Source organism: Geotrypetes seraphini, chromosome 6 (genome assembly GCF_902459505.1).
Source record: "Geotrypetes seraphini chromosome 6, aGeoSer1.1, whole genome shotgun sequence".
NCBI classification, from domain to species: domain Eukaryota; kingdom Metazoa; phylum Chordata; class Amphibia; order Gymnophiona; family Dermophiidae; genus Geotrypetes; species Geotrypetes seraphini.
The window spans coordinates 26,609,156-26,624,694 of NC_047089.1; the positions used below are offsets into that span (position 1 = coordinate 26,609,156).

Consider the following 15,539-nt stretch of genomic DNA (forward strand, 5'->3'; position numbering starts at 1 on the left):
TATTAAGTACAATAACTCAATGTAATATTTGTTTCATTTTGGGTCCAAGTATGAGCAAGGCCTATGAAGCAAACAGTCTTTCTAAACCTTTAATTCAGAAAGGAGGATTTTTTTTTTTTTAACCTGAGCTATAGCATGACACTGTGATAGATAGTAATTAGGTTTGTCAGGGCAGTAGAGTATTATTTCTGAAACAATTGCATTCTCTGAAATGAAATTGACAAATAGAAAAAATTAAAATAAAAAGAAGAAATGAAATGCAAGGCACACTGGTGCTGGTACCACAGAGCCCATTTAATAAGAATGATTAAATTTGACAGACCAACCAAATTTGAACCTAATCACTGTCTAAAATGAATTCCAGTGTCTCAATTTCCTCTTTGGTTGTAGTGATCTTTGGAATATACATTTAAAATATAAATTTACTGGGATTACTAAAGCTAATAGCGCCTGAAAATGCAATGTAGACAATATATGACTGAGCCATAAGTGGAGAACCTTTGAAATATTCATATACAACCAGTCACGTTTGAATAACTTATGTAGAAATATTTTCTACTGGTCCTTGTGAGTCTACTGGGATGGAGCGTTTTTTGCTAAATTATTAATTTTCTTTTTCATTAGAAGATGCTGATCTTTCATTACCAGCATAGATATAAGGACACTCGAAGGTCTTAGATCTCTCGGATATTTCTCTACTTCTCAGATATTGTCTGAAATAGACTTTCAATAGTAGTCAAAACAGTAATAGAATTGAAGTGCCCCTACGTAGGTTGGAAGTAAAGGAACATCAGTGGTAGGAGAGAGGAGGAAGGAGACCATAGGAAGGTTAAGGAAATTAGAGGAGATGCGATAGAGGTCTATAAAATAATGAATGGAGTGAAAGAGGTCATTTCCAATCTGTTGTTTACTCTTTCAAAAACACAAAGCCAAGGAGGAACATAATGAAGGAGGTTATAGTTTTAAGTTCCTTCCCCCAACTTAGGGTCCTTCTACTAAAGTGTTCTAAAGTGTTTGTACTTAATGCAATTTTTAACAGGAAAAATTAATGAGCCTTAAGTATAAAGACTGTGTACTAATTGTTGGGGGGGTGCAATTGTTCATTACCACACATTAGCACAATTAATTCAGGTATTTAGGCCCAGATCCTATAAACAGTACCTGAAGTCAGGGACCTTCTAGATCAGCGCACTTAGCACCTAACTTAATTATTAAATTAGGCTTAATCGGCACATTATAAAAGCAATTGAAAAACAATGAATTAGCTGGTTGGCGGCTTCCACTTCGAGGTAAGTATCTACCAGAAAGCAGGCATAGTTAAGGGCGGATTTTGGGTGGACTTTAGGCGTGGTTTAACTTAGATGCACTCATTTAGGTTAAGAAAACTCTGGTATAAATGGGATGCGCCTAAGGTTTCAGTGCATACCGGTGCCTTAGACTTAGGGCTCCTTTTACGAAGGTGCGCTACGGGTTTTACCGCACGCACTGGATTAGCACGCGCTACAGCGTGCACTAGCCAAAAATCTACCGCCTGTTCAAAAGGAGGCGGTAGCGGCTAGTGCACGTGGCATTTTAGCCCGTGCTATTACGTGCGTTAAGGCCCTAGCGCGCCTTTGTAAAAGGAGCCCTTAAACAGCAACTAGCGGATGATTGACATTTGCGCTCCTCAGTGCCTAAAAGCATATTTGACAGCACGTGGTAAGTTTCTATGCTTTCCACACCCGTTCTCTGCCTATGCCCTGCCTACTTCCTGCCTCAAATGCAAAATGCGCTTATTGTGCTAATTAATGCCCGCAAACTGCTAATCCACTTCACTAAGGGCTCCTTTTACGAAGTTGCGTTAGGGCATTAACGCGCGGACTAGCGCGCGCAACATTGCCGCGCATGCTAGACGCTAACGCCAGCATTGAGCTGGCGTCAGTTCTAGCCGCGTAGCGCGTGGTAATATCCTGCATGCGCTAAAAACGCTAGCGCACCTTAGTAAAAGGAGCCCCAAGAGTTGGGGTGCTTGTGCAGAAGAGGTTTAACATGTGCTAATTTGCATATTACGTGCTTAATACCCTATGGTAGAAGGGCCCCTTTGTGAGCTCTCCTCTCATCTCACTAGTTCGTGCTTGCTCACTTCCTTCCTGGTTGTGCTTTCCTTTTCTTTTCTCTTGTTGATTCCTTCTTAGAAATATTCAATGCAAAATACATTTGTTTTCCTCCAGAGTTATTAACAAGCCTAACCTCATCCTACACGTTAAGTCCTCTCTTAAAACACTAAGATACATGAGCAGGATTATAATGTAAATAGCTAAAGGTGGGAAAAAGCAGCAACCAATTAAATGCTTCCATATTGGGTTTGAGAAAGGGCTGGATCCATTAGAAGGCAAAACTAGGTAGTTGCCTAGGGTGCAAGAATTTGGGAAATGGTAAAATAATTAGAGTCAACTATATGGTGCACATGCTTGGTGGAGTTCCCCAGTTGCATCAGCCAGGAGAAAATTGGGCTGGAGCAGCATTCTTTTTTCTTGTTCCTTAATATTTGAGTGGCATGGTCGTGAGTTCAGCATCAGGACATACTGACCCTGTGACCATGCATTTTGAATGTTCTTATGATGGCAGCCTTAAGGAGAAGTTGGTGGACTTGGTCACTGGTGGACTGTCCTCTCCGTTGTTTTGTATCGAAGGGGCCAAAAATAAGTCATGTTTGGCGAAGTGTTAACAAAGTTGATTTTCCTAAAGCAGTCCTTGTTTGAGATTTTGTTTCCAAGTCTGAGAACTCAATTAGATTCCAAGACTGGACCCTGGATCTGCAGACCAGTAAGAACTGGAACTACACTAGAGGTAGCATTTACAGCTCCTAGGAAGCAGGAAATCCTTGCTATTATAGACAGGAAGCTGAATTTCCTGGCAAACCACAGTATGTTCCTGTACCAGAATCCAAAGGGGCTAAAGGATTTTCACTTGGATTCCAAGGTTTTAGAGGAGGTAGGGATGACTGGGGCTAAAAAAAATGAAAAACTCAGCCTCTGATACAGGTATTATGTGTGCAAATAACTAGGATTTAGTATTAACATAATACACGATACTAGCACGTATATGTATATACGTACTAGTACATAGTACACGATACTAGTATGTATATGTATATATGTAGGATGATTGACTATGGTATAAATGTGTCTGTATTGAAAACCATCTCAGAAAACACTAACTCTGTATTGTTACACCTATACAAATGTTCATGTCTTGTAACACTATTACTGAAACTCATATAAACTGCTCTAAATTGGCTCCCCAATCATTAGTAACGATATAGAAACTTTCAACAAACATAAACTTGTGAAAGAAGACTTATTGTAACTTTGGTCCTCATACAAATATGAAGCTTCTGATCAACAGTAGCAAAAGCCTGACAAAAAGTGACCAAAATGCATTGCACCAAAAAGTTCACGTTTCTAAAAGCTGGTATGTTTGTATGTTATCATTAGGTGGAAATTTTGACAGTTCCTTTGATATCGAGAAGGGAGTTGGCACGGTTGTAATCGCAAAACCACTTGATGCAGAACTGAGATCCATATACAACATGACTGTGGAAGTCACTGACGGAACAAATGTCGCAACCACACAGGTAGGCCATTTAATTGACCTGTGAACATATATTAAAGGGTGTGAACCCCTTCTCTAAAAAAATTTGGTGGGACTTTAGGGTATATTCAAGAAAGGTTGCCAAAAGGTAGGCGTCAGACATTTGGGCGTTAAGCGTTAATTCTTTTTTTAGGTTTAACATTTTTTATTGATTTTTTTTCATATAACAACAAGTGTGTCATAAAATTTCATACAATTACCTTAAAAATACACTTGAAATCTCCATAACATACTTTACATACAACATATCTTATATTATCCTTATTATAATTTAGACATCATATAAAATTTAATGATTTTATCAACTATTATTCAATTATGAATCCCTTTCCCTCCCCTTATTTTGTTGGTTGCACATAATATAACAAGTATTATGATAATTTATTTATATTTTATAACAAAGAGAATAAACCTACCCCCCCTCCTTTAACAAGTATCTTATTATGGGAAAATTATATCAATCATTACAAAAATCTGTTAATGGTCCCCAAATCTTCTTGAACTTATCGATATATCCTTTTTGTGTTGCAAATGTACGCTCCATCTTATATATATGGCAAACTGAATTCCACCAAAAATTGTAATTTAATCTGTCATAATTCTTCCAGTTAAACATTAATTCAGTAACAGTGGTTCTGCATGTATAGCCACCATTATAGAATACTAGCATAAGGCTGCATTTATATGCCAAAACTTAAGTGCAAACACTTACACCAGTGTATAACTGTATGTGTTCTATAACATGTACGCACAAATCCTGGACCTGCCCCTCCCTGATCCACACTCTTCATGCAGTTGGGTGCTAAGGATTTTGCACACAAATCCACTAATAATTGGCAATTTGGAGGAAGGTGTGGCCTGATGGTTAGAGCTACAGCCTCAGCACCCTGAGGTTGTGGGTTCAAATCCCACACTGCTCCTTGTGACCCTGGGCAAGTCACGCTATCCTTCATTGCCCCAGGTAAGTTAGATAGATTTTAATCACACTGGGACAGAGAGGGAAAATACTTGAGTGCTTGATTGTAAACCGCTTAGATAACTTTGATAGGCGGTATATACCGTATTTTCACGTAGATAACACGCACACGGGTATAGCGCGCAGAAAACACAAATTTATGTACAGAAATTTTTATATACCACGCACACCCATATACCGCGCATGCCGCCCCGACTCTCCCTTCGCCGCCCGACTCTCCTTTCGCCCGCCCCGAGTCTCCTCTGGTCCCGACTGCTCGTTTCCAGCCCTGCCCCGAGTCTCCTCTGGTCCCGCCTGCTCGTTTCCAGCCTCCCCCCCTCCCCCATGAAGAAGCTGTCTACCTTGTTTCCGGATGCCAGCGAGCCCAGCTGTTTCCTCTGCCGGTGGTCCCGCCCCTTCTCTGAGCCCTGCTGCGCTGCTTCTTCTTCCAGCGGTCCCGCCCTTTCTCTGATGTCAGAGAAAGAGCTGGACCGCCTGAAGAGGAAGGAGCGCAGCACAGGGCTCTGAGAAGGGGCAGGACCGCCGGCAGAGGAAGCAGCTGGGCTGGCATCTGGAAACAAGGTAGACAGCTTCTCCATGGGGGAGGGGGGGAGGCTGTGGGGGTGCGAGCGGTCCTTCGGGTGGGGGTGCGAGCGGTCCTTCGGGGTGGGAGTGCGAGCGCTCCTTCCGGGTGATGAATCGGTGGGGGGGGGGGAACTATGTTAAAAAAAATTTTGTACAACGCGCTCACGCGTATAACGCGCAAGGTTATGCGCGGTTTGTAAAAACCGTGTATAACGCACGCGTTATATGCGTGAAAATACGGTAAATGCCTAACATAAATAAATATTTTATAAAATATGCACCATGAGTTGTGTCCTTAACTACTAATTGCTGCCAGTTAGCACTAATTAACATTAAGTGCCACTTATTGCTAGCTAACATCAATTAGCTCATTATTAAATTCAGTTATGCACACAACTGACCTTATTCTATAACTTGTGTGAGCAATATTGTGCACTTATCCCAGGATTTGATAAAGGTCATCTAAATTTGGGACAGATCCCTAATCCCACTCGAAATAATTAGTTAATGGGCTCCAATGATTTAATTACTGGATCTTACAAGCATTTAATTGGCACTGATTATGATCTGGGTGTCGATCTAACTATGCACGATTCTGTAATAATGGGTTCCTACACTGTATCGTACAGTGGGCGTGGTGGTTCAGGGCATTCGCAAAAGATGCACGCGGTGTTACAGAATAGCATGGATCCACACCCAATTTGCACGCCAGAATTTACCCCCGTTTTCAGTTGAAGTCCCTGCATCCAAAGCTGAGCGCCAAATTCAGTGCCTGACACTATTTTTATCCCGAAGTATATTTTATAAAACAATTCTGAGTGTCCAATTTTATCAGCACTGAGGCCCAGATTCTATAAAAGATGTCTAATGTTAGGTGCCCAAATTATTTAGAAAGTTGTTTTTTTTTTAAATCTTTATTGATTTTCAAACTTCGACAGTGCAATAAAATTAATTGAACATAAAATACTGCATAAAACGCACTATTAACTACACAAGTAATACATAAAACAATCATTTTCTTCCAATTATTAATACAATAAGACATATGATGTGATTACAATATTATATTTAAGTAATTTAAATCCTCAAAATACATTTCCCTCCCCCCACCCACCCACCCACCCTGGATGTGTAAGGAAATCTAAGAAAAGGAAAGATACATGACCCTTATTGCGAGGTAACAAATGTATTCAATGGGCTCCACACTTTATTAAATGAACTACTAAACCCCATACAGTCCGCATTCATTCTCTCATATTTATATGTGGTACACACATTTGCCCACCAAAATGTGTAATTTATTCTGTCGTGGCTCTTCCAGTTATGTGTGACCATTTGGATAGCTATTCCCGTCATGATCAAGGAAAGACGGCTTTTATATTTATCCAAAGTAGGCTTAACGTGTAGTAACGTACCACAAATTATGGCTTCATAAGTTTAAGGGAATAGATGACTCAAGAATAAGATTTATTTGTCCCCAAATTGACCTCCAGAAATTAAGTATCAATGGACAAAAATATAACAAGTGATCCAGAGTCCATATATTAATATGACAATGCCAGCATCTATTAGACTTAGAACTATTTAGTTTTTGTAAACTGGGGTCCAAAAAGTCCTATGTAATGTCTCATATATGCTGATGCTGTACATTTCAACCTCCAAGTCCAAATTCGTGGCCAACGATATACAGAAAAGTAAAATAGTATATATTTAGAAAGCTTAATTGGCAATTAGCACATCATAATTGGCTTAAATTAAAATTAATGGGTTTCTGTGTTTATGTTTTTAAAATTTCATATTCTGCCAAATCTTGCAAAAGTTCTAAGTGGATTACATATAAAATACAAGGTGAAAACGAAAAAGAACTCCATGACATAAAGCTCCTCATTCATATTTAAGATACAATCAGAATCCATTCTCAGAAAAAAAAAAAAAAAGATTAATCAGTGAGCTGGTTGCCTGTGGATCTCTTGAATTAATGAATATGTTCATTCGGAATAGAATCAATACCAAAAGCCTAGTATCCTGTTCTCACGGTGACCAATCCAGGTCACTAGTACCTGTCAAAAACCTAAATAGTAGCAACATGCTACCGATTCAGGACAAGCGGTGGCTTCCCTCATATTTGTCTCAATAATAGACTATGGATTTTTCCTTGAATTGTCCAAACCTTTTTTAAACCCAGCTACGCTATCCGCTATTACCACAACATCTGACAATGCGTTCCAGAGCTTAACTATTCCCTGAGTGAAAAAATATTTCCTCCTATTGCTTTTAAAAGTATTCACCTGTAACTTCATCGAGTGTCACCTAGTCTTTGTAATTTTTGACGGAGTGAAAAATCGATCCACTTGTACCCATTCTACTCCACTCTTGCTGTTCTGTAAGTACTCACATATTTATTAGGATTATGTTATATAGCACTTATTTTACAGGTGGAAATATACTTTTCCCAGAGAGCGTGCCGAGTTCCACTTCCGTGGAGAGGATGCGATATATAAACTTAAAGTTTAGTTTAGTTTAGAACAGTTGCCATATTTGTAAGACCACATGACTGTATGAGAATCTGGGTCTAAAATTGTTCTCCCACCAGATTTTCTCCCTATATTTTTGCTAATTTAATACAGTTTAGATTGTAATATCTAAATCTGGAGCACAGTGTTATTTTCCACAAGGTGTGTGGACACACTCCCAGCTTTCCCTTGAATAGGATGGGTTAGTAGAGTGAGAAAATTCTGTGAAAGTTGAACTGCCTTGAAATCATTAATTGTAAGTGTTTATTCTTTACTTCATGTTATTAAAGAGAGTTGTTCAAGAACTACAGAGTCTGATTGATAAGACTAAGATTGCAGAAGTAAGGGTTAACTGAAGGGAATTCTCAGAGAAGTGCTAACTAAGTAAGTAAACCCCCCCCTTTTTTTTTTTTTCTAAACCGCGATAGTGGTTATTAGTGCAGGGTGCCGCACTGAATGCTCTGCACAGCTCCTGATGCTCATAGGAACTCTATGAGCATTGGGAGCAGCGCAGAGCATTCAGCGCAGCTCCCTGCGCTAATAACCGCTATCGTGGTTTAGTAAAAGGAGGAGTAAGTTCAGTAGTCCTTGGCCATGAGGAGTTCCTTGTTTTCAGTACAAAACCGGAGAAAATCTATGGTAAAGACTGTCCAGTAAAAGCTGTAGACAGCACAGGGGGAATCTATTCAATCTTTCTCTCCCCCCCCCCCACAACAGTGATGCTTGTGGCCTTCCTCTGTTTTCCATGAGAGAAAATCTTTTCAATTTTTATGGTTTGACACTCTCAGCTTAGCCATTCTGTACCTAATTACACTCAAGTTTTGATGGCAGATGTAAATTTTAATGATTTTTAATTGTTATTATTTTCTCTCTAATTATACATAACAAAGAAAATAGGAAAATATATAAATTATATAGTTGGCATTATGGGACATTATCATTATTACATCTCAGGAAAAATGCAGTTAAAAATCAAACCAATTTGGCTTATAACTCACAATAAAATAAACAAAAAACATTTTCTCGGAAACAGGTTTATCCATTAGAAAAGTTTCTAAAGGGGTGAGATCGTATCTTTGTTTAATGATTTTTGTTATCCATTACCTGACTGAAATTTGTTTTTCTCCCTGTCAGTGTGACCTCTTCATGCAGTTTCAGTCAGTACCTTTTAGCTGATCACAATTTCAGGCTTTGATTTTACTTCAGTCTTTTTTTTTAAAACCAGCTTCCAATGATCAGACTTTGATAAAAGGACAAGCGCCCCACCGTATTTGGGGGGGGGGCAGCAACGGCAAAAGGGCCAAGGCCATTGCCCGGGGAAGGAAAGGGGATGGTGGGGAGGGGGCTAGGGAAAAAGGGGCAGAGTGAAACAGGCACGAGGCCAATTAGGGACAGGGACGTAGGCACAAGGAGCGGGGCGAGTGAGGGTGAGGCGACCTGAACTGAGGCGGAGGCTGCAGTTCGGCCTATGCCATGGAAGCGTTGTGGCGTTTCCCTCCCTCCCGCCCCAAGGAAAACCAGTCGCAGCCATAGATGCAACAGTGGCGGAAAATCATAGTGGGGTCATAGGCACAGCATACAGCTAAGAAAGTACACAGCGTTACATTTGTTGATAGCAAAAAAAGTGGCCTTGCAGAAGCAAGTGAGGTAAACACTCAGAGGCTTGTCTCCCTGCTTGGACGGTGGGAAGGCCGTGTGGCATGATTTCAATAACTGACAGGTGAATGGCCCCTTCCTTGAACGGGATGGGGAGAAGGCTGAGGCAGCTTGAACGGCTCTCCCACGAACACAACAGTAGCCTAGCCAGATATGCTGAGCAATCCACAGATGAGTTGATGGCTATATGAACTGAGATGCAGTATTCGCATCAAAATGTTCATGGTTTATGTTTTGGTATCTTGGTATTTGCTGATTGTATATGTTTGTAGTAGGGCATTTACGGCTGCGGCCATTAATAAATCCACATTTTGTCGAAGAGCGGCGAGTCTGTGTAGTACTTGCGGGAGTAACAAGAGGTTTGGGGGGAGGGGGGCAACAAGTGCCGAGTGCCAATTTTGTGAGTCTGAATTCAAGAGAGCATGAGACAGGCATGTGGGATCCCGTAGGGCAGTGAATCGCAAACTGTGTGCCGTGGCGAGATTCCAGGTGTGCCGCCAGGGACTGAAGGACACATATGAGTGTCACTTCCGGCATCGATGTCTCTTCTCCTCTCCCACATGAACCTCGTCTTGTTTTCCCTGAGGGCCTTCGTGCATGTGCAGATGTCAACGTTATGACATCGTGTGCAATGTCATCGCATTGACGTCCGCACATGCAGGGCTTGAGTTGGGGCAGGGCTGGGGGTAGAAAACGGCATGGTTGTGAGTGTGCCACAGAAAAACATTTGCTCCATTAGTGTGCCAGAGCAAAAAAAAATTTGCAGGACATTGTCTTAGGGGGAAAAAGAGATAGTGGATGCTGTGGATAGGCATTTGGCCTTTATCTGCAGTTATATTTCTATGATGTCCATAGCTGAGCATTGCAAAGCTTAGATGTTGGGGATTGAGGTGTGATGTCCTTAGCTCTGACACCTGTTCAAAATGTTACTTATACATAAACAAAGTATTTAGTGACATCCTCAGTGGCTTAGCAAGGGTGAGAGGCGTCCGGGGCGGTAGCGCCCCTCCCCTGCCACGCATGCCCCCTCCCCTTCCCCCCGTACCTCTAGTTAAAGTTGTTGCTCTCGGCGGTCAGCAGCGTTTTCCTCGTGACTCCGTCGGCTCTCCCTCTGCCGTCACTTCCTCTGCGCGGCACCCGGAAGCGACGTCAGCGGGAGAACCGACGGGGTCGCGAAGAGCACGTTGTTGACCGCCGAGAGCAACAAACTTCAACTAGAGGTACGGGGGAAGGGAAGGGGCATGCGCATGGATTGGAGGATTGGGAAGGGACGGAGAGGAGGAGGGGTGCCTGCGCCCCTACCCACATGGGCGCCCAGGGCGGTCTGCCCCCTGCCACCCTCCCTCTCTTTACTATGCCACTGGACATCCTATGGCGTTTTAAAGGTTGTCGTGGCAAATTACTGCCCCACTATCGATAACAATAGAGTAAGAGTAGGTTGCTCCGGCAACCCCCAGAAATGCAGCAGGAAACCCACCTTCTTTTGCTGGCAAAAATAATTAAGTGTGTTCTTCTTAGCAATTTCAAGTCTATTGTGATATGCAGTGTCTTTTTAACTATCAACAGTATGGTGTGGATACTTAATGCTCTTGATAAAGACCAGCTGTCTTATTCTTCAAGCTCCACAAGGGTTACAGGCCTATCTGGCTCATTGTAACTAATAGAGCCCCACTGAAGGGTGTCAATCAGTAGGTGGGAACTCGTTGAGAACAACTTTTAAAGTGAGTTCACCCGGGTTCAATACCACCAGTAGCACAGACGTGCCCGACAGACATTACCCACTTACATCACCTTGCACACCCAGTGGGCTACTTCCTATAAATGCTGTAATTAATATAATAATGTTTTTCTATTTCTTTTTTTCTGTATAACTGTATTATTACAAAAGCCCTAACTTGCAGCCCAAATATCCTAGTGTCTTAACTAAGCCAACTGAAGAATTTAAGATCAAAGATTGAAAACGCATCTAATTTGACATTAAAGAAGTTCCTGTCTTAGTCGGTCTTATCAGTTTTATCATAAGTCAAAAAATGCTCCAAATTCAGGAACTTATCTTAATTTGCTGACCGCTGTGGTTTATACGGGGTGCCAGCTGATCGCCCTACAGAGCCCCGTTTCGTATCCTTCGTCAGGGGCAACCTCAGGGGCATCTCCTGATGCGGTATGAATCCAAATGCTGGTTCTCTGCGGTGCAGTGGATACTTAATGACCATACTGAAAGGCCAAATTCTGCATTTCTTCAGATTTTTTTAATGTAACTTCTGCATTTGATTCTGTCAGCCATGATCTATTGTTCCACCAGTTGAGCTATTTTGGAGTCAAAGTGCTCCATTGGTTTTTCTCCTACTTGTGGCCAATCCAGGTCATGGGTACCTGGCAAAAACCCAAATAGTAGCAATATTCCATGCCACCAATCCAAGGCAAGCAGTGCTCTTATCACATCCTCTGGCAATGCATTCCAGAGCTTAACTATTCTCTGAGTGAAAAAATATTTCCTCCTATTGGTTTTAAAAGTATTACTGTATTTCCCCCCATATAGGCCGCACCCATGTATAGACTGCAGAAAAGGGCAGCCTATGTTTAAAAAATGGAAGATAAGCCACCCCATGGTATTACCCGCGGTTTATCTTTTGGTACCTCCTCTGCCTTTTATATTCATCTCCCCCCCCCCACCTCTGGTACATTTTCAGGAAGCCCCCTCGCTGGTGCGCAGCTCGGGTCTCCAGCGGTGCAGGGCAGCCGTGATCTCTTCGGCATCCGGTCTGCTCCTGCGCCATCCACTGAATGGCCAACTTCAGCTCTCGCGAGACTCACGGGACTCGCGAAAACTGACCTTAGCCACTCATCAAGCAGTGCGGGGGCAGGCCGGATGCTGAAGAGATTGCGGTGGCCCTCCACTGCTGGAGACCCAAGCCACGCGCCAGCGAGAGGGCTTCCTAAAAAGATACCAGGGGTGGGGGGAATGATTTAAAAATTTTATATAGATCGCCTCATATAACTAGGCCGCGCCCCTTACACGGGTTTGTAAAACCCATGTATAGGCCGTAGCGTATACATGGGGAAATACAGTACTCTGTAACTTCATCGAGTATCCCTTAGTCTTTGTAAATCTTGATGCAGTAAAAAAAATAAAAATAAAATAGATCCAATTAGACCCGTTCTACACCGCTCAGGATTTTGTAGACTTCGATCATATCTCCCCTCAGCCGTCTCTTTTCCAAGCTGAAGAGCCCCAAACTCTTTAGTCTTTCCTCATATGAGAATGTCAACGAAAGATGCCAAACTATAGCATCATACAAAGCTGAGTGCTTGAATGTTCAGAGACATTTGTTAGTTTTTCCTTCTGAACCTGTAGCAAGAATACAGTTGCTATATTTTGTGCCAGAAAAGATCTATATAAATGCATTCATGCTGTGATTCAAGCAGGGGAGAAAGAGAAATTTTGATTTATTAATGGCATACAAGCTATGAAGGCATCTGTCAGATTGATTAACTTCTAGCAGTCCTAGGTTAGAGGCAAGTCAGTGAGTTTTTTTTAACTCCCCTTAATTCATCTTTGCTCAAGGCCATGCTTGGAAAAGAGATCATTTTTATCAGGCTGAAGCTGTACACCGCCCTCCTATGACCCTTCTAAGATAGAATTTGTTCTCTCTGGGCTTTTGCTACAAAAGATGAAAAAAAAAAAAAATCCACCAAAAAGAATCCTGATTCAGGAGTCTCTCCTTTCTGATGTTATATGGGCTGCTTGGGACTTGATCCAGAGTTTACTTCCTCCTCCCAAATCTCTCTATCAATTTGTAATAGTAGCTGCTAACAATAAAAGAAATCCAAACGTGTGCCCAAGGGATTTTGGCCCATGACTATCTAGCTTACTTTTGAAAAATGATCAGAGTTCCAAGGCATCTCTGAAACCATCTGTAAATGCCTTTTCAGCTTTCTAGGTGCCACGTTCCTACGTTCAGCCACGCTGAGCCCGCATGGACATTATTTGGATCTTCCGAAGAGCCTGACCTTCCATTAGTAATTTTAGAATGCATTCCTTCCACTAAATAGTAGATCTTTGCCATTGAAGAGTAGTTCTGCAGAAGCCATATGTCATACTCGTTACTTTAATGTAACGGTTTCCAGCCATAGAAGGTTCTTGTTGTTAGGTGCCATCGACTCATGCTCGAGTTCTAGCAACTTGATGAATTGCAGATCTAAAAAGAAATCGTTTTTGTGCTAGTCCGGTAAGGTCCTCCAGCATCATCCCCATGGTTGTTTTCACCGTGTCCAGCCATCTGATTGCAGGTCGCTCTCTTCGCCTGGTTCCTTCGATCTTCCCAAACATGATGTCCTTCTCCAGTGATCCGGTGTTTTGGATTGGAAGGCAGTAATAACATTTGGTAAGAGGATTCTTTAGAGCATTGACTTAAATGAAAAAAGGGTGAATGACTTTTGACATCAAATGAAATACAGATAATGGGATTTTTTAGGAAGCTACTACTGCTTACTTCTATAGCACTACTAGAAGTACACAGCACTGTACACACAATATGCAGATACTCTTTCTGTCCCTGATGGGCTCACAATCTAAGGCATTTTTATGACTGGGGCAATGGAGAGTTAAGTGCCTTATCAAGGGTAAAAAGGAACTACAAGGAATTGAACCCAGTTCCCCGGGATCTGAGTCCACCGTACTAACCATTAGGCTACTGAAACAGAAACTGATCACACATTCCGAATTTCAGCAGGTTGATTTCACAACTAGTTTTGTTCTAGCAGGAATTTCAGGAGGTTGATAGTTTAGAGATCACTATTCAGGAGGTTTGTCCAGCTAGCTTATTTGGATTTATCTCGCACCTTTGTCAGTAGTAGCTCAAGACGAGTTGCATTCAGGGGCATTAGATATTTCCCTATCCCCAGAAGGCTTACAGTCTAATATTTTGTACCTGAAGCGATGGAGGGTTAAGTGACTTGTCTGAGATCATAAGGAGCAGCAGGATTTGAACCAAGTTATGTTCCTTGTCAGCCTGATGCATTGACCACTTGGCTATTTCTCCAAACAAGCATTAAAACAAACGCAAAAGATCAAATTTTGCACAGCAGTAACAAATAATGAGATCTCATCTACCAAAAAAATGGAGGAAAAAAGCCTCAGAAGTCCAGAGGGGGTTCAAAACTATAAAGCAATATGGATTAACCCCTCTAAAATGGACTAGATTTATTTCATTGGCATTAAAAAAAAAAAAAAAAAAACCTCCATCATTGAACATATAATAATATTATCCCAACCGGGTAATATTATCCCAACCAGGGCTGTGGAGTTGGAGTCGAGGAGACAATTGTGGGTACCTGGAGTCGGAGTCGTGGGTACCAGAAACTGAGGAGTCGGAGTCGAAATATTTCTCTACCGACTCCACAGCCCTGATCCCAACATGCAATCAAAATTCATCAACTGGCAAGCACTTATCTCCCGATGGGGACCCGTTTCACTAAAACTTCTTCAGGGGATCCAAGTGCTGCATCTAAAAAGAAAAAAGGCACTTAAGCAGTAAGGTAGAGCACATAATACTGACACAGCCACTTGTTCAGCCTGAGCCTCACTTAAATACAAACAAATTAGCGCTAAATATAAATAAGACTAAATCAATGCTATTCTCTTGGAAAAAAGACTTAACTCTGTCAAATCCATTCATTCTTAATAATATTCCACTCAACTTAGTCTCCTCTGTTAAAATCCTCGGAGTAATAATAGACGATAAATTGATCTATCACGAACACATTTCTCTTACTGTCTAAAACTGCTTCTTTAAATTACGACTGATCCGCTCAATCGCCAAATTTCTCAGTTTAACTTCGATTAAGATACTCATTCATTCCTTAGTAATAGCAAAACTTGACTACTGCAATGCACTTCTTCTTAATATTACCCAGAAAGAAAAAAGGAGACTTCAGTTAATACAAAATACAGCCATCAAATTAATATATAACGCGAGAAAATATGACCATGACGCCCACCGGCTGCCAATCGGTCATAGGATTATCTTTAAAATAATGTTGCTTACTTTCAAAACACTAGCATCTAATGAACCTCAATTTATATCTAGATATCTAATCCCACACAGAACTCAACGTCCACTTCGATCATCTGGTCAAAATCTGCTTTCAGTGCCCTCTCTGAAAATCATAGGAACATGAAGATCTGATATGTTCAC

General features: G+C 41.5%; 1 protein-coding gene across 7 annotated transcripts in view; it reads left to right on the forward strand.

The window, feature by feature from the left end:
* Positions 1 to 15,539, forward strand: part of FAT3 (FAT atypical cadherin 3) — a 669,400-nt gene that overhangs the window by 505,897 nt on the left and 147,964 nt on the right. For all 7 annotated transcript variants that reach the window (XM_033948992.1, XM_033948995.1, XM_033948996.1 and 4 more), the window contains one exon: positions 3,477 to 3,616. In XM_033948992.1, the coding sequence (XP_033804883.1) occupies positions 3,477 to 3,616 (140 nt within the window). The remainder of the gene's footprint in view (positions 1 to 3,476; positions 3,617 to 15,539) is intronic.